The 23,603-nt window shown below is 63.5% G+C and overlaps 2 protein-coding genes across 26 annotated transcripts; both read right to left on the reverse strand.

Moving 5' to 3' along the window:
* Positions 1-993: 993 nt before the first annotated feature.
* ACVRL1 (activin A receptor like type 1) lies at positions 994-13,107 on the reverse strand. Of its 25 annotated transcripts, XM_068921171.1 has the most exons (12): positions 11,304-11,433; positions 10,659-11,050; positions 7,375-7,575; positions 6,976-7,046; positions 6,196-6,420; positions 5,898-6,106; positions 5,711-5,810; positions 5,346-5,492; positions 4,989-5,264; positions 4,711-4,908; positions 1,377-1,507; positions 994-1,171 (listed from the first exon to the last, which is right to left on the reverse strand). In XM_068921171.1, the coding sequence occupies exons 3-12, from the start codon at positions 7,440-7,442 to the stop codon at positions 1,037-1,039; spliced, it is 1,560 nt and encodes a 519-aa protein (XP_068777272.1). In that variant the 5' UTR covers positions 7,443-7,575; positions 10,659-11,050; positions 11,304-11,433; the 3' UTR covers positions 994-1,036. The 25 variants fall into 25 exon arrangements, with proteins under 25 accessions (XP_068777272.1, XP_068777253.1, XP_068777273.1 ...); XM_068921152.1 differs by having other exon boundaries at positions 4,989-5,492; positions 7,375-7,558; positions 7,676-11,050; positions 11,304-11,435; XM_068921172.1 differs by lacking the exon at positions 10,659-11,050 and having other exon boundaries at positions 11,304-11,421.
* A 2,633-nt stretch (positions 13,108-15,740) lies between these two features.
* ANKRD33 (ankyrin repeat domain 33) lies at positions 15,741-18,666 on the reverse strand. Its single transcript, XM_068921179.1, has 2 exons — positions 17,300-18,666; positions 15,741-16,849 (listed from the first exon to the last, which is right to left on the reverse strand). The coding sequence occupies exons 1-2, from the start codon at positions 17,609-17,611 to the stop codon at positions 16,553-16,555; spliced, it is 609 nt and encodes a 202-aa protein (XP_068777280.1). The 5' UTR covers positions 17,612-18,666; the 3' UTR covers positions 15,741-16,552.
* Between the last annotated feature and the right edge of the window lie 4,937 nt (positions 18,667-23,603).

The raw sequence follows: 23,603 nt of genomic DNA on the forward strand, positions 1-23,603 counted from the left end.
GCTCGCTCGCGGCCGCTATCGCCAGGAAACGGCTGCGCGCTCGGGCCGAGCGGGCGGCCGATAAGCGCGGCCGGCCCCGGGGTATCCTGTTGGAGCAGTGGCCCCGCGGTGATTTCCCGCGCTCGCGCTCCAGCCCTGCCCCGAGTCGCCCCCTCCGCCCGGCCGTTTTGGGGCTCCGAAAGCCGGGGGCCGGCGGCTCCTCCGCTCGCTCGTGTGTTTCACCCTGGGGGGAAAAAAAACCCTCCCCCGGGAGAGCCGGGACGGGTGCCCGAATCCCCGCGCGCCGCTCGGCGCCCCCGGCGAGGCTTCGCGGCCGCTAAGAGAGACGATAAGCTTTTCGCTTTATTAAATATATTAAATCTTGATAATTAAATAATTACAGAGTAGGTCTCCTCGCCCCGTCCCGCCGGCCCCCGATGCTGCCGGAGGGGCTGCTGGCTCTTCGGACGGCGCCGAAACGCCTTGGGAAGCACCGGGAGGGCTCGGGAAAGGCTGGAATGGCTCGGGAAACACCCAAACGGCTGGGAAAAGCGCAGGAAAAAAAAAAAAAAAGAAAAAAACCACGCCATGGAAAACACCAAGATGGCTCGGGAAACGCCAAAACGCCTTGGAGAACCCCGGGAGGGCTCGGGAAACACCAGAGCCCCTTGGAAAAAAAGCAAAACACCTTGGAAAAAACGCCCAAACGGCTCGGGAAAAACCCCCCAAATAGCTTGGGAAACCACCCAAACGCCTCGGAAACCACCCAAACGCCTCGGAAAACATCAGGCCGCCTCGGCCAAGCCCCCGAGGGCTTGGAAAGCGGGGTGCGGGCTGCGGCGGCCGGGGCCGGCTCCGCGCCGCGGGGCGCCGTGCAAGGCCGGCTGGCCGGCCGGCCGGAGCTTCCCGTCCGGCGGCAGGCGAGACGAGCTGGCGTCGCGTTACGCATCCCGGGGCGGGTATTTTTATAAGCAGGTTTTTTTTTTCTTCCTTTTTTTCCCTTTTTTTTGGGGGGGGCGGGGGGGGAAGGCGTTTCAGAAGGCCCGAAGGGCGGCGCTCAGCAGTCCTGCTTGGCTTTGTCCAGGGAATGGCTGAGCTTCTTGAGCGTCTTTTTAATGCGCAGGGCGGTGAGGCGGGCCGAGGGGCTCTGGTACCAGCACTCCTTCATGACCTTGGCGAGGGCGGCCAAAACCTGGCGCGGGCGGGACAGCGGCTCAGCGCGCCGGGAAGCGGCGGCGCGGCAAAGCGCCGCAGCAGGAGCCGGCCCCGGCGGCTCTGCCCTCCCGGCTCCCCCCTTCCACCCGTCCCAACCTCCTCGGTGCGTAGGCGGGGGACGCGCAGGCTCGGGACGGGTGTTCGGCCCGGGAAAGAGGGCGTTTCGAGGCCGCGGGACGTACCGAGTTGGAGTAGAGGCGGTTGGGCACCGCCGGGGTCTGCTGGTCGATGCACACCACCTTCTTCATGTCCTCGAAGCTGGGGTCGCTGGGCACCACGTCGAAGAAGGGCGGGCGGTACTCCTCCACGATGCCTGCGGGCAGGACCGCGGCCCGCCCCGGGACGGGGACGGGGACGGGGGCGACCGTGAGCGCAGCCCCGGCTCGTTCCCCGCCTCCTTTGGGGCCGCCCCGGCTCGGTGCACGCAGCCGCGGCTCCGGGGGGCAAATCCCCGGCTCCAGCCCTGCACCGCGCGGCCGCTCCGGGTCTGCTCTGCCAGGCCAGCACCGGCTCCAGCACCAGCTCCAGCAGTGCTACCAGCTCGAGCGCTGGCTCTAGGACTGGCTCTAGCACCGGCACCGGCTCCAGCACCAGCTCTAGCAGTGCTACCAGCTCGAGCGCTGGCTCCAGGACTGGCTCCAGCACCAGCACCAGCTCCAGCACCAGCTCTAGCAGTGCTACCAGCTCGAGCGCTGGCTCTAGGACTGGCTCCAGCACCGGCACCGGCTCCAGCACCAGCTCTAGCAGTGCTACCAGCTCGGGCGCTGGCTCTAGGACTGGCTCCAGCACCGGCACCGGCTCCAGCACCAGCTCTAGCAGTGCTACCAGCTCGAGCGCTGGCTCTAGGACTGGCTCCAGCACCAGCACCGGCTCCAGCACCAGCTCTAGCAGTGCTACCAGCTCGAGCGCTGGCTCTAGGACTGGCTCCAGCACCGGCACCGGCTCCAGCACCAGCTCTAGCAGTGCTACCAGCTCGAGCGCTGGCTCTAGGACTGGCTCTAGCACCGGCACCAGCTCCAGCACCAGCTCCAGCAGTGCTACCAGCTCGAGCGCTGGCTCCAGGACTGGCTCTAGCACCGGCACCGGCTCCAGCACCAGCTCTAGCAGTGCTACCAGCTCGAGCGCTGGCTCTAGGACTGGCTCCAGCACCGGCACCGGCTCCAGCACCAGCTCCAGCAGTGCTACCAGCTCGAGCGCTGGCTCCAGGACTGGCTCTAGCACCGGCACCGGCTCCAGCACCAGCTCTAGCAGTGCTACCAGCTCGAGCGCTGGCTCCAGGACTGGCTCTAGCACCGGCACCGGCTCCAGCACCAGCTCCAGCAGTGCTACCAGCTCGAGCGCTGGCTCTAGGACTGGCTCCAGCACCGGCACCGGCTCCAGCACCAGCTCTAGCAGTGCTACCAGCTCGAGCGCTGGCTCTAGGACTGGCTCCAGCACCAGCACCGGCTCCAGCACCAGCTCCAGCAGTGCTACCAGCTCGAGCGCTGGCTCTAGGACTGGCTCCAGCACCAGCACCGGCTCCAGCACCAGCTCTAGCAGTGCTACCAGCTCGAGCGCTGGCTCCAGGACTGGCTCTAGCACCGGCACCGGCTCCAGCACCAGCTCTAGCAGTGCTACCAGCTCGAGCGCTGGCTCCAGGACTGGCTCCAGCACCAGCACCGGCTCCAGCACCAGCTCCAGCAGTGCTACCAGCTCGAGCGCTGGCTCCAGGACTGGCTCCAGCACCGGCACCGGCTCCAGCAGCAGCTCTAGCAGTGCTACCAGCTCGAGCACTGACTAAAGGATCAGTTCTAGCACCAGCTGTAGCGCTGCCTTTCGCATGGGCTCTAGCAGCTGCATCAGCTCTAACACCGCCTTTAGCACTGGCAACGTCTCTAACACCAGCTCTAGCATTGGTACCAGCTCTAGCACTGGCTCAAGGACCAGCTCTAGACCTGCCTCTAGCACCAGCACCAGCACCGGCTCTAGCATCGGTACCAGCTCTAGCATTAGCTCTAGGACTGGCTCTAGCACCGGCACTGGCTCTAGCACTGGCTCTAGCACCGGCTCGGGCTCTAGCACCGCCTTTAGCACCAGCTCTAGCATCTGCACCAGCTCTAGCATTAGCTCTAGGACTGGCTCTAGCACCGGCACCGGCTCTAGCACCGGCTCTAGGACCGGCTCGGGCTCTAGCACCGCCTTTAGCACCAGCTCTAGCATCTGCACCAGCTCTAGCATTAGCTCTAGGACTGACTCTAGCACCAGCACCGGCTCTAGCACCGGCTCTAGGACCGGCTCGGGCTCTAGCACCGCCTTTAGCACCAGCTCTAGCATCTGCACCAGCTCTAGCATTAGCTCTAGGACTGGCTCTAGCACCGGCACCGGCTCTAGCACCGGCTCTAGCACCGGCTCGGGCTCTAGCACCGCCTTTAGCACCAGCTCTAGCATCTGCACCAGCTCTAGCATTAGCTCTAGGACTGGCTCTAGCACCGGCACCGGCTCTAGCACTGGCTCTAGGACCGGCTCGGGCTCTAGCACCGCCTTTAGCATCAGCTCTAGCATCTGCACCAGCTCTAGCATTAGCTCTAGGACTGGCTCTAGCACCGGCCCCGGCTCTAGCACCGGCTCTAGGACCGGCTCGGGCTCTAGCACCGCCTTTAGCACCAGCTCTAGCATCTGCACCAGCTCTAGCATTAGCTCTAGGACTGGCTCTAGCACCGGCACCGGCTCTAGCACCGGCTCTAGGACCGGCTCGGGCTCTAGCACCGCCTTTAGCACCAGCTCTAGCATCTGCACCAGCTCTAGCATTAGCTCTAGGACTGGCTCTAGCACCGGCACCGGCTCTAGCACCGGCTCTAGGACCGGCTCGGGCTCTAGCACCGCCTTTAGCACCAGCTCTAGCATCTGCACCAGCTCTAGCATTAGCTCTAGGACTGGCTCTAGCACCGGCACCGGCTCTAGCACCGGCTCTGGGACCGGCTCGGGCTCTAGCACCGCCTTTAGCACCAGCTCTAGCATCTGCACCAGCTCTAGCATTAGCTCTAGGACCCACCCTAGTACCGGCACCGGCTCTAGCACCGGCTCTAGCACTGGCACCGGCTCCCGCGCCGCCTTCCCCTCCTGCTGCCCCCTCGCAGCTCGGCGCCTCCGCTCGGCCCGGGAAGGGTTACAAGCGGCCGGCTCGAGCTCCCCGGCCGGCACACGGGCTTCGCTAATTCGGAGCAAACATTTAATCCCGAGTTGCCCCAGGGCAGTGACTGAGATTACGGCGGTTTTCACGGGTGGGCGCGCGAGCCGGAGGTCCCGGCCGTGGCCGGCTTCCAGGCAGCCCTCGGCCGCAGCTTCGCTTTCCCATCAGCGCCGAGCGCCCGCGGCGCTGCTTGAGCCTAATGGGGCCCTTTCATCCGGCAGCCGGGCGCTGACACGAGATTACAGCGTTTTTGCAACTTACGGCTGACGGGCCGGAGCCGGCGGTGGCGGTGGACGGGGAGGGGGGGGAGAAAAGCGAGCGGAGGAGCGGATGCGAAAGGCGCTCACCGTTGACGGCCGTGCGCCGGGCGATCTCCCAGAGCACCAGCCCGTAGGCCCAGATGTCCGTCTTCTTGTAGGACTCGAAGCAGTCGGTGCGGATCTGCTCGCTCAGCACCTCGGGGGCCATGTAGCGCTTGGTGCCCACCCGCGGGTTGTTGCCGATGTCCAGGTAGTCGCTGCCTTGCGAGTGCATGACGGCCAGCCCTGCGGTGGTGGAGGGGGTGGTCAGCCGGCCGCCCCGCACCCCGAACGCGACCCCCGGTCCCCCCCCCCCACCACCTCACCCAGGTCAGCGATGCAGCACTGCTGGTTGCTCTTCACCAGGATGTTCCTGCTCTTCAGGTCGCGGTGGGCGATGGCGGGCTTGCCCTGCGTGCCGAAGATCTCCACGTGCAGGTGGACGAGGCCGCAGATGATGGAGGAGGCCAGGCCCAGGCAGGTCTCGCTGTCCAGCGCCGTGCGCTGCAGGTAGTCGTAGAGGGAGCCGTTCTCGTGGTAGTGGGTGATGAGCCACAGCTGGGTGCTGGAGTTCCTCGACGTCATGTCGGAGGCGATGAAGCCTGGCGGGGAGCGGAGCGGCGAGGCGTGCAGCGGCCGGCCGCCGCCGCCGCCGCCGCCGCCGCCCCCGTCCCCGCGCTCACCCAGGATGTTGTCGTGCCGCAGCAGCACCGTGTTGTAGATCTCCGTCTCGCGGAACCACGACTGCTCGTCCCGCGAGGAGAAGATCTTCACGGCCACGCTCTCGCCGTGCCACACGCCCCGCCACACCTCGCCGTAGCGCCCTTTGCCTGCGGCGTGGCACACCGGCCGGAGCCCGTCACCCGGCCGTCGCGGCGGCACGGCCCCGCGCTCCCTCCGGCCCTTGGGGTCCCCGCCGCCCTTTCGGGTCGGACTTTTGCAACCGCCACTGCCGGAGCAGCCGGGCGTTTGGCACCCACCTCCGGGCGACCCGGCCGGGGTGAGGGGTAGATTTTGGGGGTAGCCGAGCCCCCCCCCCGCCGCTTACCCACGCACTCCACCAGCGCGATCTGCCGCGCCACCGTGCGCTGCACGAGGAAGGGCAGCCCCGAGCCGCTGCCCGTGGTGCACTCGTCCTTGAGCAGGTCCTGCAAGACGGCGCCGGCAGGCGGGTGAACGCCGGGCGCCCCGGCGCGCTGGGCACCCGCCGCCCCCCACCCAGCCACCTCGCCCACCTCCAGGGTGCTGTCTCCCACGGCGGACGCCTTCAGCGCGAGGTCGGCGGCGGCGGCGGCCGGCAGCAGCCCCGGGCGCCGGCGCCGGGCCGCCTTCCAGCCGACGAGCGCCGTGAGCGCGGCCAGCAGCAGCAGGGCCAGCAGCGGCACGAAGACGACGAGCAGCAGCAGGCTGGGCGCAGCAGCCGCCTCTCCCGGCGCCTCTTCGCCTGGCGGAGCCGGGAGAGGTCGGGGGGGGGCCGGGCGCCGCGCTCCCGTCTCGGTGCCGAGCGGGGTCCCCCCGCCGCCGCCGTCCTACCTTGCAGGTAGATCTCCAGCTCGGCGTTGCACATGTTGGCGTGGCAGCACTTGGTGCCGAAGTGCTCCATGACGGGGCCGCGGCAGTTCTCCAGGAGGTGCTGCGAGAAGCAGCCCTTGTTTTGGGTGATTTTCCCGTCCTCCTTCCTCTTGCTGACGAAGCACACCTTGCCCGAGCAGGTGGAGACGTTGCAGCGCGGCACGTCGCAGGCGCAGAGCAGCTCGCCTGCGGGGCGCGAGCACAGGCGCCACTGCCGCGGGGGCCGGCCGCGCCGCCTCCCTCCGCGGCAGCCTCGCCGCCGGCCCTTCGGGGCCAAACGACGTTTTCCCCAGGACCCCCCCCCCCCAACCTGCCATCGAAGCAGCTTTGCAGAGCGGGAACCCCGGACCCCCCCCCCCGGCATCCCCCTTTAGACGCCGCTTGGGTCCCCGCACCGCGCCGCCTCCCAGCCCGCGCTGGCCTTCGCCTCTCCCCGCCAGCCGGGGCAGGCAGCTTGCAAAAGCTGAGCAAGTTATTAACGCCCCCCCCACCCGCCACGACTGCCCGCCGGGCGAGGGAAATGCATTTCAGAGCACACGCACGCAAGGCTTTTTTCTCCATCTTCCCTGCGGTGACGGCTGGCCCGGCCGCGGTTTGAACGAAGCATCTTCCGCGGCGGTTCATTTTGAGCAGAGTTAAGGGATTTAAAGCCTCCAGGCAGACAAGGGTTTGCAGGAAGCGTCGGGCCCCGCCGAGCGACCCAGCCGCCCGGCTCATTTCTCGCGCCGTTTTGCTACTCACCGGCGGCGGCGCTCAGCGAAACGCTCAGGATTGCCAGCAGCACCGTCCCGGCGGCTCCTCGGGGCATCTTTCTGCCAAAAAAAAAAACAAAAAAAGAAACCCAGCAGAGGTGCTGAGCGGCTCGGCCTCAGCGCCCGGGGCGGCGCCAGCCCGGCAGGGCACCCGCGGCCGGCGGGAAGCGGGAGCCTGCCCGTCCGACGGGAGGGAAACGGCCCGAGGTAGGACGTGCTCGCTCCGGAGTGGAATTCGGCTCCGGACGTCCAGGTTACCACCCTCTTCCTGAGCACAATTCGCCGGCCCGGCCAGACACGGGTGCAACGGAGGGATGGGCGAGCGCGGCGCCGGGGGAGCCGCCGCGGGGATCCCGGGGAGCCAGCTGCTCCTTTGGGGGAGGTTTACCTTGCTTTCGCCGTTGGACGCTTCCCGCGCGACGCAGGCTGGGTGGCACCGCTGCCCCCGGCGGGCATCTCCCCGCTTCGGCACCCCCGTTTTCGGGCGGCCGAGACCCCCGCGGCCAGCCCCACCTCGCTTCGCCCGTCCTGGCCCGCGGCTTCTCGCCTAAACAAGCCAGAAGCGCCGTTTCCTGCAATTCAAGGAGCCCTGCCCGGCGCGGCCGGGACAGGAATCAAGATTGTTTAGATTCTGGCCGTGATGGGGAAACGCAGGCACGCAAGCGCCGACCCCGCGAACGTGCACATACGTATCTGCGCCAGACGGGCCCCCGGCGCGCCGTCCCTCCCGAAAACGGGCGGCTTTGCTGCCGCTGGCAGCGCGGGGGGCCGGGGCGCCCCGCGGCCCCAGCGATGGCCCTGCCAGCCGGGAAATCGCCGCCGCCGTGGTCGCCCGCGCGTTTTGCAGGATGCCCCAAGCTGGTCGGACAGACAGACAGGCGGCTCCAGCGGAAAACACCCGGCACCGGCCCCGGGGAAATCCGGATGCTTGATCGTGCCCGGCCGTGCCCAGCGGTCCGGGCTCCCTGCTGCCCTCAGCCCAGCGCCCTCCCCTGCTTCTTTCCAATGGGAGCTTTGCTCCATAAGCCAAAAATTCGGTTTCCTGCACCCATCCCTGCTTCTTTCCAATAGCAGTTTTGCTCCAAAAGCCAAAAATTCGGTTTCCTGCACCCATCCCTGCTTCTTTCCAATAGCAGTTTTGCTCCAAAAGCCAAAAATTCGGTTTCCTGCACCCTCCCCTGCTTCTTTCCAATAGCAGTTTTGCTCCAAAAGCCAAAAATTCGGTTTCCTGCACCCATCCCTACTTCTTTCCAATAGCAGTTTTGCTCCAAAAGCCAAAAATTCGGTTTCCTGCACCCTCCCCTGCTTCTTTCCAATAGCAGTTTTGCTCCAAAAGCCAAAAATTCGGTTTCCTGCACCCTCCCCTGCTTCTTTCCAATAGCAGTTTTGCTCCAAAAGCCAAAAATTCGGTTTCCTGCACCCTCCCCTGCTTCTTTCCAATGGGTGTTTTGCTCCAAAAGCCAAAAATTCGGTTTCCTGCACCCATCCCTGCTTCTTTCCAATGGGTGTTTTGCTCCAAAAGCCAAATATTCGGTTTCCTGCACCCATCCCTGCTTCTTTCCAATGGGTGTTTTGCTCCAAAAGCCAAATATTCGGTTTCCTGCACCCATCCCTGCTTCTTTCCAATGGGTGTTTTGCTCCAAAAGCCAAAAATTCGGTTTCCTGCACTCTCCCCTGCTTCTTTCCAATGGGAGCTTTGCTCCAAAAGCCAAAAATTCGGTTTCCTGTGCCCTGTCCGCTGCTGAGCCCCTTCCTGCGTGCGTCTTGCCAGCCCCCAGCTGCTGGTCTCTTTGCCGGCACCCCGGTGTTAGCTGGAAAAGAGCTGCTTTACCGGCGTTTAATGTGAGCCAGGCCCTCGGAGAGCACAGGATCAGCTCTATAATCGCGGGATTTAAAAAATAAATACAGCTGGCGTGGTGAGGGTGCTGGCCGCCGCGCCTGCAGGACGCTCGCGGGCCCGTTTTCTCTGCCTTGCTTTTCGCCGCGAGTAGGCCACCTTCGAAACGCAACTTTTTAAAGGGGAGCCGAGACTCCCATGGGGCGAATTCCCTCCCGGAGGGGGAACTTCCAGGAACACACAGCGAACAAAGCCCTGCCTTGTCGGAAGCCCGACACGGTCCGGCCCTCACCCAAAATATTGCAATGCATGTGATAAAACCGCAGGGTTTGTCTTGCTCAACAGCATAAAATCTTAACCCAGGCGGGTCCTGGGTGACCATTTGCGAGCCAGGTCGAAGCAGCTGAGAGCCTTCCTCCCTTCCTTCGTCTTCGCTCCAAGGCACGCGTTGGAGCGGCAGCCTGCAGACGCTCCTGATGCCCGCGGCAATTTCTGCAGCCCGAAGCCACGACATCCAAAAGGACCAACGGTGGGAGGTCACCGCGGTTTTGCACCCTTTCATCCTTAAGGACATGCAGGATCCTCAGCGATACGGAGAGGGGGGGAAAAAAAAACCCCAGCTGAAACATCTTGTGGCGAAGGGGTGCCGGGCAAGCGCATCCGACCGGCCGCGGCAGCAGCGTTGCAGGCCGTCGAAAGCCCTGCACGCAGCAGAAAGCGCCGCCCGTGGCGCTGGCCTGCCAGAAACATCTCCACGATGGGGTTTTTTTTGGCTCTTCTCAGCAGTTATGCCTTTGCACGGCGAAACCCTGCGACGGGCTCCGAAGGTTTCCGGAGCGATCTTAACGCACGCCGGGCACGGAGGGGGTCAGTGCCGCCTGCTCCGTCGCGCCGCAGGGCTCTGCAAAGCCCTTAGCGGAGGTGTTTTTAGTTAAAATAATAATAATAATAATAAGTGCAAAACACATCGCAACCCGAAGCTTTGCAACGGGAAACGGGCCGCGGGCGGCAGGGAGCGGGGACGGCGCGGACCCGCCGCTGCCTTGCGGGGTCCGGCCAGCCCCGCGGGCACCATCGCTGTCTGTAAATAACCACGCGGGAATAAAAGGCCGGAGCGAGCCTTCTCCGTCCCGTCTTGGCGGGGGGGGAAACGCTTTCCTGCCGCGGCGACAAACCCCGCGGCGGCAGCTCCTTCCCCTTCACCGCCTGCCCCGGCCCCGTTAGCCGCCCGGCTCCGCGCAGCCGCCCCGCTTTCGGCTTTACGGCGCTTCCTCTCCCCTCGGCGCCGGTTGCTGCTTTCTTAAGAGCAGGATGCAGCTCGTGACTCGGTTCCCCCCGCTTCGGCGGGGGGAAGCGGCCACGCCGGGGAGCCCCCGGCCGGTCCGGGGCACCGCTGCAGGATGGATGGGAGGAAAGAGCCGTGCATGGGGGGGAGGGTTGCTCAGGTTTCCCCCCCCCCAAACCTCCGTCTCCCAGAGCTGCTTTTGCAGCTGCAAAACCTCAGGAGCTTCGGCGGCTGGTGCAACCCAAGGAGCCGGGGTCAAGCGCCCCTCCGGACTCTGCCCTGCTCCCACGCGACTCGTTTCACGCCGCAGAAAGGCGTTTCACTTGCTCTACCTGGCCGCGTTGCTTTTCTAGTTTCTGCCCTTGGAAGGGCCGGCGGGGCCGGGGGGGTTTGGCTCTATTAAACACGTTAACGCTTTGTGCACGTTTAGCTTTTCTACCCCCGTTCCCGGCTGGGTCGCTGGCGACAGAGGAGCCCCGGCCCCCTCCAGCGCCTTGCAAAAGACCTTTCCGAAAGTCAGCAGGGGTCACGTCGGCCGGCTCTTCCTTACCCTCCCTCCTTTGGAAAAAGCGGGCTGGCGAAATACAGCTTTGCTTTGCTTTGCCGCGGTGGGTCGAGCCGCCGGGCCGCGTCACGGCCTCGTTTCTCCCTCCCGGCGAGTCGCTAGCCGGGGTTTTGCACTTCCCCTCCTTTCTCCTCGGGCCTTTTACAAACGCGCCCGCGGCCGCCCTTTTCCAGCTCCTCCAGCCCCGCGTCCGTGTTAGACGCCGAATGTCATTTCGGCTCTTCAGGGCGGCTCTGGGGACAGATCCTGCTCTTGGCCGCGCTGGTGTGAAACCAGATTCACGCTCGTGGGCTTTGCCAAGAGTCCCGATTCGTCCGCTCCCCTGAAGCAAAACCCGCGTCCGAAGGACGGCGCTGGAGGGAGAGCCGAGCTGAAGGCTGGAAGGGGAGGAAGATGCCGTGGCAAGGCGGAGGGAGAGGACCCCGAGGACGAGCCCGTTTTAGCAGAGCCAGGACCAAGGCGGAGGCTGGAAGGGGCCACGAACGCGGGCTCGCTCCGCCAGCGATGCTCCGGCTTCGACACCGGCTCCAAAATCCTCGCTAACCCCCCTTTCCCCCCCCCCGCCCAGCCACCCCGTTCTGGACAGCAACCCCACAAGCAGCCCGAACCCCCCGGCGTTTTCCAACTCACCTACAGCTCTGCCCCTTCCCCGGGCAGCACGAGCCCCGGCCGGTCCCCAGCGGGCGCCCGCAGCGCTGCCCCAGCCCGGCGCCGCGTCACCCCTCCCGCCTGGGGACGGGGCGGTGAGTCTCAGTTCCCGTCCCCCCCCCACCTCCACCGCCCCCTCCCTTGCAGTTTGGCAAGCGCTCGGTGATCTGGATGTGGGAGAAGTCCGAAAAAAAAAAAACCAACCCAAAACCCCTCAACAAAACAACAACAACAAAAAAAGTTTCTTATTACTGCCTCTTCCTGCCTGGCTTTTCTCCACCACTCCCAGCTAATAAAGCATTTCCTATTGCTGAGCACGCATCCACATCCAGCCTCCCTTCCTCCCGCGCACACCGGGCCCCAGCTCCATCCTGGTTGCTCTCCCTCGTCCCGGTCCTCCCACCCTGCCCTTCACCAGCAGCTTTCCCTGACTTTCCCCGCTTTCAAATGAAAAAAAACCCCAGCAGTCGAGCCGCGGGCGGACAAGGGAGCGTCCGTCACGTCCCCTCGGCGAGCGCCTGCAGGCCTTCGGGGCTGGCAGGGGGGCAGCTGGTTGGACTGGGCTGTACCCGGGTTAGGAACGGTGCGGGTACGGGGCCGGCGCGGGGATGGGAGGGAGGAGACGAGGCTCTGCTCGTCCCTCCCGCTCGTCTCGGGGTCCGTCCTGCTGCCCCCGCCCGGGAGCGCACAGAGACCCCCCCCAGACGGTCGGCGCTGGCCGTAGCGTCCCAGCAGGACCCAACGTGATGCTGGGGGGTGCCGGCCGAGGGACGCCGTCTAGGGCCGGTGACCGAAGGGAGCGGAGCTGGCCCGGCTGGGATCCGAGGGGGTGGACGGGTGCCCGCTGCGGCTCACGGGCGGCTCCCACCCGGGGCGAGAGGTGCCGCTGCCGCGAGACGCGCCGCCCCCCGCGGCAAAGGCTGCAGCGGGGTCTTTGAGAGGGCGCAGGCGCGCGGGGACGTTAACCCCGGCGGCGTTCCCGCGGCGGGAGCGCGGGGTGCTTCCTGCCGCCCCAGCTGGCCCCGCAGCCCCTCGCCCGGGACGGGGCCGGCGCGATGCTTCCCCTTTTGCCGTTTTAGGCTGGCTCTTTCGGCCGCTCCCGGCTCAGCTGCTTCGCGCTCCTCCCGGCCCCTCTCGTCTTCCTCCGACTTGTCCCCAGAGCCGTCACCCCGGCTTCCGGCTCTCTCCCAGCTTCCTCCTGACACCCCGACCGGCTTACGCGGGTAGAAGGGAGCCGGCGACGCTCGGGCGGGCATCACATCCTCCTTCACCACGAAGTCACAGGGCCCGATCTGCCTCTCCTTCCCTGGTTCCCTCGCGAACCCGAGTTACACCCCGAGGCCCCCCCCAAAGCGGGGGGGAGGCCGGCTCAGCCTAGGCAGGCGGAAGCAGAGTCGGGGACCCGCGCACGCGGCTCCGGGGGCTTCTGGCTCCTCGGCGTCCCTCTCGCCTCGGAGGTCAAAGGCGCAGACGGTAGCACGAAGGCGGCGCGGAGCCGGGGCGACCTTGCCCGTGAAAGGCTCCTACTTACGGGCGACATTCCCGCCCCATTGCAGGTTTGGGGACGGGGCGGGGGCGGAAGGAATTTGGCGGAGCTGGCGCGCGAGCGTGGGAAACGGGCAGTTTCCATGGGATAGGAGAGGGCTGTCTGCTGCGCCGACTGCGGAGGAAGTCTGGGCCTGCGGGCGCTTTATCGCGTTAACCATCTTTGCTCCCGCGCGCGGATCTCAGCCGTCTGACTCGCAGGCTGCCCCTCCCCGAGCTATTCCCGGACGGCTCTGCGGCGGCCGAGACGTTGCACGGCTTCCAAGCCCGTCGCTAAAGCTGCTGCAAAGCCCCCGGGGCCGGTACCGGCCCTCGAGGTGCTCATCCGGCGCCCGGGACGAAGCTGAAGCGTCGGTTCGGGGCCGATCCTCTGCACGAAATCGCTACGTGAGCTTCCAGGAGCCGTTTCCTGAGGTATACAATAGAGACAACCGTACTCGCTCGGGGCTGCGGGGAGGAAGATCTGCATGGTTGCATCCATGCTGCTCCTTCCCATGGCCCTAAGGGCCTCTCCGGTGAAGGTGCTCCACCTCCGCTCCGTGGGGCGTCCAGCCTGGTCCGGCGCCGGAGGCCAGCCGGGGCTGGAGTTCGCCCACGCGAACTGCTGGGCGCCGTTTTCAAGCTGTGCCTTGCAGAAAGGGAAGCGCGGGGCTCCTGCCCGCTCCCCTCGCTGCGCCTCGCTTCGTGCAGCTGGGAGCGAACGGGACGGGTGAAGTTCACGTTTTGCTTCCCCAGACGCAAAAAGGTAGCAGAAAGGGTAAAGGGTTACCGCCAGCATGGCGAGCAACCCAAAGGTTTATTCCTCGAGTCGATGCTGCTAACACGGCAACCGCCTCCGTCTTAGTTTACACCGTCACGGTCCACCACAGTCTGCAAGATCTCAATAAGACCAAAGGGGGGGGGAAAAACAAACAAACATAAAACCCCCCAGCCCCTTCTGCCATAGACCTGCTCTCTTCGTCCGTCCCAAGCCCCAAGGGGCAGAGAGCGCGGTGCCGGCGAGCGAACGGCCGGCCGGGCTGCAGCAGCGTCAGGAGCAACCTCCACCTGCAGCATCACTGCGGGACGCCTGCCGCTCGGTCCGTGGGAAAGCGGGCTCACGCAAGCAATGCAATAGGAGACCCCGAGACAACGATCTGCTTAGGGTCGCCCTCCCGGTCCGGCCTTCCCTCTCGCTTGGCCTCAACTCCTTCTTTCCAAGTGCGGCAGGGGCTGGGTGGGAGCTCGGCTGACTTCGGGGGGGTTACACACACGCGGTGTCCACCTCTCTGGCATCTCCACCTGTATCCTTCCTCTGGGGTCATGCCCAGCTGCAAAGAAAACCACCCCTTGCTGCCAGACGCCACAATGAAGTGAGCAAGTCCGAGGGGGCCGTCGGGGACCTGGCACTGCTTCGCCCGGGCACTGGAAGCTCTCCGCTTAGGGCTTATTCCCTTTTTTCTTCTTTTTCTTCTTCCCATCCTCCGCTTCCTCAGCTGCTCTCTTCTTCTCCTTCTTCAGCTCCTTGTATCGCCACTTGGGTGGTTCCAGCAGGTTCTTGTCCTTCGAGCGTTGCCTCTTCTTGCAGGCAGGTGGGGAGGAGGACTTGGTCAGTTTGATTTTAGGGATTTGGTCTCCGGGGAAGATGCTGTTCCTCCAGAGCAGCCTCCAGGGCAGGAAGCTCCTGAGGCCAGTGATGGGTCGATATGGTGACATCAGCCTGATCTCTGACACAGCTTGGCTGTTGCAAGAGGATCCCCCAGCACCAGAGCATGAGCTGGCTTCTGACTCAGTGTCCTGGTCTGGCGTGGACTCCTTGAGGATCTCCGGAACAGACAGTCTGTGCTTGCCTACTTCGGGGGGACTGTTGGGGCAGATGGTTTGGCAAGCAGTGGCTACAAAGGGACTGGCTAGGCAGGTGGTCATCCTGACCATGTGGTCCATCACACCACCCTCCTCGGGGTCGTGGGGAAAGTTGAAGGTGAATGCAGACTGGATCTTCTCCAACAGCCTCTCACCTCTGGATTTTGGGCTCAGGGCCTTGGCCACCAGCTCAGCCAAGGCTGGCCACTCTGGCAGGTACCGGATGCTGAACTGTTCTGCCCGCGGACGCTGCAGGAGGTTCCGGATCCGAACAACCGTCTCAAAGCGCCCGGTGAACATTGCCCAGTCTCTGGCCGTCTTCCCCTTGATGTGATCCACCGCTTTCAGGTCAGCTCCTGAGGGCACCAAGATGCAAAGAGACATCACAGCACGTCACACAGAGCACCTAGACCAGAGGGAAGGCACGAGCTCCCTCGCTGCAGCAGAAGGAGACAGCAACACAAAGCCAAAAAACCTCACAGGAAAAACCTGTGTTTCATCCAAAACAACAACAACAACCACCACCCCATTTTGAAACCAAGTTCAAAGCCCGGCATTTGAGGGGAAACGACCAGCAGGTGTCAGCCACGGCCCGGGCCCTGGGCTGGAGCTGGCCCTGGACTCCCAGGCCTTGGTTCAGAGGAGCTGCTGGGGAGGACTGAGCAGCTCCCAGCCACCTATCACCAGAGCTGCCTCTTCACTGCCAACGTGGCTCTCTGCGAAGTCAGGGAGACCAGGCTAAGAGAGGTCCACCTAAGACCAACTGTGCACAGTGAATCTCGAGGTAGGAATGAAGTCCTCAGGCTCACTTGAACCTTGCATCAAGAAAGCCCCAGCGCAAGACCCCCATGTTTTTCCACAAAGGCGTCGTTTCAAATCTTGCAAGAGTCCATGTAAAGGCAGCAAGACAGCTGCCACGTTTAACCAGAGAGGAGGCAGCCGTGCCGAGAGGTCAAAACAGCCACTCACTCCTTTCGCCAGGACATCCACGTCTGCAAAAGCTGCATCTTCCCCAGAAATCCCTTGAGTTATCTGAGAAAGACACTCACCCGCCAAGAGCAGGGCTGTCACGCAGTCCTGCTGGCCCTGCACCGCGGCCTTCATCAGGGCGGTCAGACCCCGAAAGTCTCTCTTATCAACTTCTAGAGCTGGGTAGTAGTTCAGGAGATAGTTGACTATCGTGATATATCCTTAACGGTCAGAGAGAAGCTGCGTCAGAGTTTTGACAGTTAACAAGCGATAACTATGTAATGCCTGCTTATAGAAAGGATGTTTAGCCACTGCATTTTATGAAGACAAAAATGCAGCAACTTACAGGAAACTGGACCTAAAAGATTCTGGTTTATTTTTTAAAAGCCTAGGTAATGAAATGCAGAGAACATTGTTAGCTCACCAGCTGCTTGGAGCAGATAAAGCAGGCAAGAATCCAACAATGCAAAAATCACCAATCCCAACAGCTACACAGAAAGTGGGAATAAAATGTGATCCCCGCTTTGAGACCCTACTTCATTTCCCTCCGGGGAAAATCAACAAGGACTTTTGCCAAAGGGAGCAGAATTATTCTGCTGTAAGAAGAAAAATACATAAAACTGTGAGAGAAGATTCAGTCCCTAAACGTGTGATTTATCAGCTCAGACCTTTTGTTGATGTAAATCACTGTAGCTCATTTGGCTTTACTGGAGAGCTGTTGGATTAGCTGAGCCGAGGGTCTGGCTCAATCGTTATTTCTGTTGCTAGAAACAATTAATCAGGCAGGACAAATTGCATGGCCAAGAGAACATTACTGTAAGAACCTCCACTTTTGCGTAAGCTATCAATTTCTAAAGCTATGCTAACATACCAAGCTATGAACTTGGACAGGGTGGGTCACTTCTCTTAGGACCCTTGAACTCCCCGACTGTTTGTTTCGGGGTCCTTGGAGGGGAAACATAGGGGGTTATGTCTCCTCTTGGGAGAAGTCTCAGCGTGGGCTGTCGCACAGCAAGTAGCATGGGTTCAGCGTGGTGCCTACCTGCTTGGGCTGCCATCATTAGCGCAGTGTTCCCGTCGTTATCCTGGTGATTGATGTTTATATACGGGCATTTTCTCAGCAGAGGCACGATGTCCACAAAGCCCTTGCAGCAGGCCACCATCAGCCCGTTCTGGAGAGGAGGCAGCACTAAGGCCCAAGGCTGTTGTCACTCTGCCCTCCCCACCATGAGGTTCGCCGCAGCCTTGCCCTTCTCCCAGCCCCGCACGGTTGCTCCCACGGTACCATTCCCTCTTCCCTGTCTTTTTCCCCCCCCACCCCAAACCAGGATGCACAAGATGGGAATACAGCTGGTGACATGAGAAAAGTAAGGGCATCGGGGTCAGCTCTGAGGACTGGGGCAAAACCAGGAGGCCCACAGATGGCTCAGGTCACTGGTCCCTCAGATCTGAGGCTCCTGCTTCCCCAGCCTTCCAGCCCAGCCTCCTGCCTCCTGCCGCATCCGCTCTAGCAGCAGCAGTTCTCCAGGATTTGCCTACTCCTGGGGAATCCTCTTTCTAGTCACCTCATCTCTGCTGAGGGCCCCCCAGCGCCTGCACGCATCCGGCAGCCCGTCACTCACCCTCCCATTGATGTCCAGCTCCGTGGCCTCCTGCCTGCTCACCCCACGCTCCAGTTTCTCTTGCACCAGCGCGGCATCGTTTCTGAGGCAGCACTGGTAGAGGCTGAGATCCTCACCACCGTCAGCCCTCGCGGGGAGCTCGTAGCAAGGGTAGACAGAGTCGTCAGAGAAGATGCTGCTGGTATCTGAGGACTCAGGCTCCTCACTCGAGTCATCTTCTTCCTCCTCCTCATAGTGCAACTCCGGGTCAGAGGCATCCAGCCTTGGAGCGGGGTCCGCAGCTTGTTCTCTTCCACCACATCCGTCTGTCATCCGGCCCGCTCAGAGGGAGCGAGTCCAGCTTGGCACCAAGCCCTGCCTCGGGCCAGAAGCGTCTCCCCTGCTCGGAGGGGCCGCGAGCACCTCTGAACCTTTCCCTGCCTGCTGGGAACCCTGCAAGGCCCAGGCTCCTCTCTCCCTGCTGCGCAACCCCAGCGAACGTCCAAGGGCCGGTCGCTTCCCGGCCTCCGGGACCAAAACGCAGCTAAAACTTCAGTCCTCTGCCCACTTCAGGCGCCTGCATCAAGAGCTTGGAGGCTGCAGGAGCTGCTCCTGACGGCACTACCTAGGGTGCAGAGCAGGGAAGACACGGGGATGTCACAAGGGTTTGAAGCCTGGATACATTCAGGACCAGAGCAGAGCCCTGAGCTGCAGTTTCTAGCCAAGCGTGCACGTCTGAGAGAGTTTTCTAAAGAGAAGCCAGCCGTTCACTAACTAGAGCCACGGCAGAGAAGCCTTGGCCATTCCCCCCAGTCTTCCCCTCCCTCTCAAAAAGGGGGAAGCCGCCCGGGTGAGGGATACCCCGCTCCTCCGATCTCACCTGGGGCTGCTGGCGCGCCCCGCGCGGGTCCCTCTTCGGCTGGGCATCGTCCCTGCTCCCGCCAGGGAGATGAGCTCCCAGCAAGTGGGAATTTATCCCCCCCCGCCGCTCCCAGCGCTGGAAGAGGCTTCTGCGCTGGTCCCGTGATGGCCTTTGGGCACCTAAGCCGCGACAAGCTGCACGTTAACACGGGCTTAGCTAGCAAAGGTATCTTAATTTAAACCGCTGCTTAAAATGGCTCCATCCGCCCTGAGCAGGATCAGGGCCGCTTGGGCAGGCTTATGGTATCTTTAGCCGAGAAGCGCTGTATTTTTATACCTGTCTCGCCTCAGGGAGATGCTGCTGCCCAAGCCACGCGCCCCGGCGCAGCCAGGAAGCCCCTCCAGAGCCCTTCGAGCAGCCTCGGCGGGCAGGCGAAGCTGCCGCTCGCGCGGACCCCAGCGAGCTGCCCAGGGGAATTAAATAAACTCCGGCGCTCACAGCTCGGCCGCGTTGAGGCCTGTCTGCAGCTCACCTCCTCCTGCCGGGGCTGCTTTGCGTTAGCCCTAAGGACGCTCCTCAACTCAGATCAGCTGAGAGCGTTGCTGCAAAAAGCGTTTTCCTGAATTTCACAGGAAACCTAAAGGCTTCCCTTGTCTTGCTCTTCAAAGGTGGTTTTTTTTTTTTTTTTGCTCGTTTGTTTTTTGCATGTCCCCCGTGGATGGGGGACAGCTGGCCTGCGGGATTTGGGAACCAGCGGGTTTTAGCCCCCGGATCAGCTACCCGTTCCCGCGGCGAAGTGACCTGCGCGTGGCAGCAGCCTGATGCCGCAGCCGCCGGTCAAAGCAACCAGCAAAGCAGAGCCCCGAAGGTGCCTTTGCTGGTGTCTCCTTAAACATAAAAATAAGGAGCAGAGGAAGGGGCTTCGTGCGCGCCGGGCGGCAGCTGGGCCGGGCTCGTGCGGCGCCAGCCCGTGTCGCGCCTTCCACGTGTCGCCGCAGCCCGTCCGCCGGCCTCGCGCCGCCGCCTGACCCCAGGACAGGGCCCGCAGCAGCTTTACGGCTTACGGAGTTATCCGGGGCGAAACGGGCGCCGTAATCGCTTGCCCGCCGCCTACGCACATGGAGAGGTGACCGGCCCCGGACATCGCCGGGCTGCCGCCCCGGCCGCTCTCAGCAGAGATCGTGTCCTCGCATCGCATCCTCGCATCGCATCCTCGCATCTCATCCTTGCATCGCATCCTTGCATTGCGTCCTCGCATCTCGTCCTCGCATCTCGTCCTTGCATCGCGTCCTCGCATTGCATCCTCGCATCTCATCCTTGCATCGCGTCCTCGCATCGCATCCTCGCATCTCATCCTTGCATCACATCCTTGCATTGCATCCTCGCATCGTGTCCTCGCATTGCATCCTTGCATCGCGTCCTCGCATCGCATCCTCACATCTCATCCTTGCATCACATCCTTGCATTGCATCCTCGCATCGTGTCCTCGCATTGCATCCTTGCATCGCGTCCTCGCATCTCGTCCTTGCATCACGTCCTCGCATCTCATCCTCGCATCGCATCCTCGCATCGTGTCCTCGCATTGCATCCTCGCATCTCGTCCTCACATCTCGTCCTCGCATCGCATCCTCGCATCGCATCCTCGCATCTCGTCCTCGCATCGCGTCCTCGCATCGCATCGTGTCCGCGCTCGCCGCCCCGGGGGTCGCGGGCGTTAAAGCGCCCTTTGGCGCGTCTCGCACTCGGGGCCGGCAGGCCGCAGGGGAAACGGGCAGGCCAGCAGAAGCGGGGAGTTTTTCTTTCCTTTTTTGCAGAACTTTCGGGCTGCTAAGGTGGGTTTTGCAAAGCCTCCGGCTGCCACCAGAGGATGCCAGAGGCCCGAGCAGGAAGGCTGGGTTGCTCCTGCCTCTCCTCCGGGACGGGTAGGAAACGCGGTGCATGGCCGGGGCTGGTCCAAACCTGCCCCTCGCCTGCCCGCCGCCTTGGTCCTTGCTCGCTTGTCCCATCCCGTCCCGCTCTGCAGGGCTCTGGGCCTGTCCGCGCCGCAGCTAAAGCGCAGCAGCTCGGAGGGAAAAAACCGCGGTTCATGCACGGGCAGAGCGGCTTGGGTGGGCGAAGGACACCTCCTCGGGGCGCTGGAGCCTGCTGCTGCCCCGCAGGGATGGGCTGGTGAGAGCAACCCGGCTGGAGGCAGCGCATCCCTCGCTCTCCCCATGAACCCGCACGCACTAAATCACGGCTGAGGCTCAGGAGCATCCAAGCAGGTGGGGGGGGGTGGGGGGAAGTGCTTGGAATAAAGCCCTGATCTTTCACCCCTTGATCAGGGTCCGGCTGGGAATGCCGAGCCTGGTGGTCTGGCCCAGGTCACTCATCCCTCACCGCCCGGTCATCTCCATCACAAAACCAGGGCGCAATAACTCAGCATGGAAGGGAAGTGGAGGGCGTTGATTTAAACCCCAGGATGGGCTCTCCTAACCCTGTCCCGCCTGGTGGCCGCGGTCAGGGCCGGGTCATGGCCGAGCGCGGGAGCGGCCGGCGCTGATGCCCGCGTCCTCCCGGGCAGCCTTGGCCTTCCCCTGCACGCAGGGCCGGGCGAGCTTCTCCAGCCGAGAGGGCTCCCTCGCCCGGCCGCGCGCTCCCCGCTGCCCTCCCGGCCGCCCGGCTCCGCCGTCGTCCCCCTCGTTGGTCGCCCGAGCAAGGCGGCGTGCCGGACCCCCCCCGGGCACGGTCCCGCCGGGACGGAGGTGCAGCCGCGGGTTTGCCCCCGGCTCCTGCTTGCAGACGTGCCGGCGGCCGTGCTGCCTCCGAGCGGCTCCGTAGCACGTCCGTCTTGCACGGAGTTATGTTTTAGCCAAAGCTTGTGTGCATTTTTGGGAAGGGTTAGAAACATTCATCATCCCCCCGCCACCGGCTCCGCCAAGGGTTGCCCAGTGCAGCCCGGCAAAGGCGCCGGCCCCCCCGTTCGCTCGGGGGTCTTCGAAGCACGAAGCGCCCGGCCGCGGCGTTCAGAGCCGGTCCGAGCCGAAAGGGCTCCGTCCGCAGCATCCTCCGGCCCGAACCGAGCGGGCAGCGGTCTACTAAAAAGACCGACAACAATTCCTAGGAAAAAATATCTTTGAGAGCGAAAGAAAGCTTCGAAATCTGTTTTTATTTATTTATTTTTTTTCCCCTGTATTTATCGCAACTCTGTGCGGACTCGGCGCAGGCGGAGCGGGAAGCGGCCCTGGCGCCGGAGACGAGCCGTCGCCCTTCGTCGCGCTCGTCCTCGGTGATTTCTCTCTAATTCGCGCTTGCAGAACAGCAACGTCAGCTCGCAAGGTTCAAGTCTGCGAGACTTTTGCATTCTGGTGCTGGAATTTGCCTTATTTATTTATTTTTTTTCCCTTCCAGCTCGGTTTGAGGCCAACGCAAATAATGATGCAGAATTAAAGCGAGAGGAGGGAGGAAAAAAAAAAAAGAGAGAGAGGTTTTTCTGATTAAATTACAGCTGGCTGGCACCAGAGCCCGGAGATCAATTGCAATTTCTCCTGGTTTTTTTAATTTTTTTTTTTTTTTGGGAGGGGAGGGAAACGCTGCGGATGGAAACAGCAGAGGAAGGAGGGGGAAGGGAATTAGACTTGCTAATGCCCCAACCGTAATTACGCATCCAGAGAGATGGTGCCGCGGCCGGTCCCCTGTGTGCGAGGAGTAATTTAGGCGGCTTTGCGGAAATTTGGGAGGAGAGGGGCTTCGCACCGCAATAATTGTATTTGCTGGTGCCGCAGATGGTGCTGGCTCGGGATGCTCGCTGTAAAGAAGATGGATCGCGGCGGGGCGGCCGTCTCGCCTTCGCGACGAGCGTTATCCATCAGGCCGCCTACGAGGCGGCCGGGCCGGGCCGCCAGGGACGGCGTCGTCCCCCCGTTTCTCCCCGTTGTTTCAGCCTTCCGCCGTCCCCCCCAAAACGCTCGGCCTTCACTCGGCGCGAGTTAACGGCGTGTTTTCCCGCGGGGCGAGCAGGCGCTGCCCCCGAGAGCCGCCCTTCGTCCGCCCTTCCCGGATTGCGCCTGCCGCCTCCCAGGGGCGACCGCCTTGGCGGCTGCTTTGCCCAGCGGCGGATACCCCCTGTGCCGGACAACTCCACCCAGACGCCGGCTTTCCTACCCCGGAGCTGCCGAGCCGAGCTGGGGGGGCCGAAACGCACCGGGGGAGCGGGGGGGGTGAAGCATCCCAAAGCAAAGCCGGAGCGGGGAAGGTCCCGTACGCTGCTGGGTCCTTGAGGACTATCCCACCGTATTCCCAATCCGCTTTGCTTTTTTTTTTTTCCGGCTGAGAGGCTCTTCCGATACCTTGCGCCCTGGTGGGGACCGTAGCTGCAGGGCCCGCGGCGGCTGGGATGCGGCGAGCGCCGGGGAGCCGGGAGGGCGCCCGAGGGGTTTGCTGATTTACAAGACGTGACAACGCCAGCGGAAGATGATGAATAGGACGTTGCTAATGCCGCTCCCCAGCTGGGCTCGCTTAGCGCTAGCGGAGAGCGGGCAGAGAGAGAGAGAGGGAGCATCTCGGGCTATTTATCATCTTCCGGCGGGGCCCCCGCCGCCTCTCGGACCGGGCGGCCCGGCTGCGTTAACCCTTCGCGCGGGCACCGCGTGTCGCAGCTGCAGCCAAGGCCGGCAGGACCCGGCGGAGGAGGCCGACGGCGCCGCTCCTGCCCATCGCCGGAGGCCGGGGCCGCAGCCGGAGAGCCGGGTGCCATGGGTCAGGCCGGAGGGTGCCGCGGCGGGCGCCTGGGGGAGCTGGCAGGCGGCGGGGCATTACTGGGACAACCCGGGTGATGCCACCACCCTTGTCCTCCTCTGAGGTTTCTTGGGTTTGCAGCAGAGGAGAGGCCGCACTGGCAGCATCCCCCCGGGGAGGAGAGCATCCCCCCAGGAGCGGGGAGCATCCCCCGGGAGGAGAGCACCCCAGGGAGGAGAGCATCCCCCCGGAGCGGAGCATCCCCAGGAGCAGAGCATCCCCCCAGAGCGGGAAGCATCCCCCGGGAGGAGAGCACCCCTGGGAGGAGAGCATCCCCCCGGAGCGGAGCATCCCCAGGAGCAGAGCATCCCCCCGGAGCAGGGAGCATCCCCCCAGGAGCAGAGCACCCCTGGGAGGAGAGCATCCCCCCGGAGCGGGGAGCATCCCCCGGGAGGAGAGCACCCCTGGGAGGAAAGCACCCCTGGGAGTGGAGCATATCCTGGGAGGAGAGCACCCTGGGGAGAGGAGCACCCCAGGGAGCAGAGCATCCATCCCCCGGGAGCAGAGCACCCCAGGAGCAGAGCACCCCGGGGAGCAGAGCACCCCAGAAGCGGAGCACCCCTGGGAGTGGAGCATATCCTGGGAGGAGAGCACCCTGGGGAGTGGAGCACCCCAGGGAGCAGAGCATCCATCCCCCGAGAGCAGAGCACCCTGGGGAGCAGAGCACCCCTGGGAGCAGAGCACCCC

Source organism: Struthio camelus, chromosome 28 (genome assembly GCF_040807025.1).
Source record: "Struthio camelus isolate bStrCam1 chromosome 28, bStrCam1.hap1, whole genome shotgun sequence".
Lineage (NCBI taxonomy): Eukaryota > Metazoa > Chordata > Aves > Struthioniformes > Struthionidae > Struthio > Struthio camelus.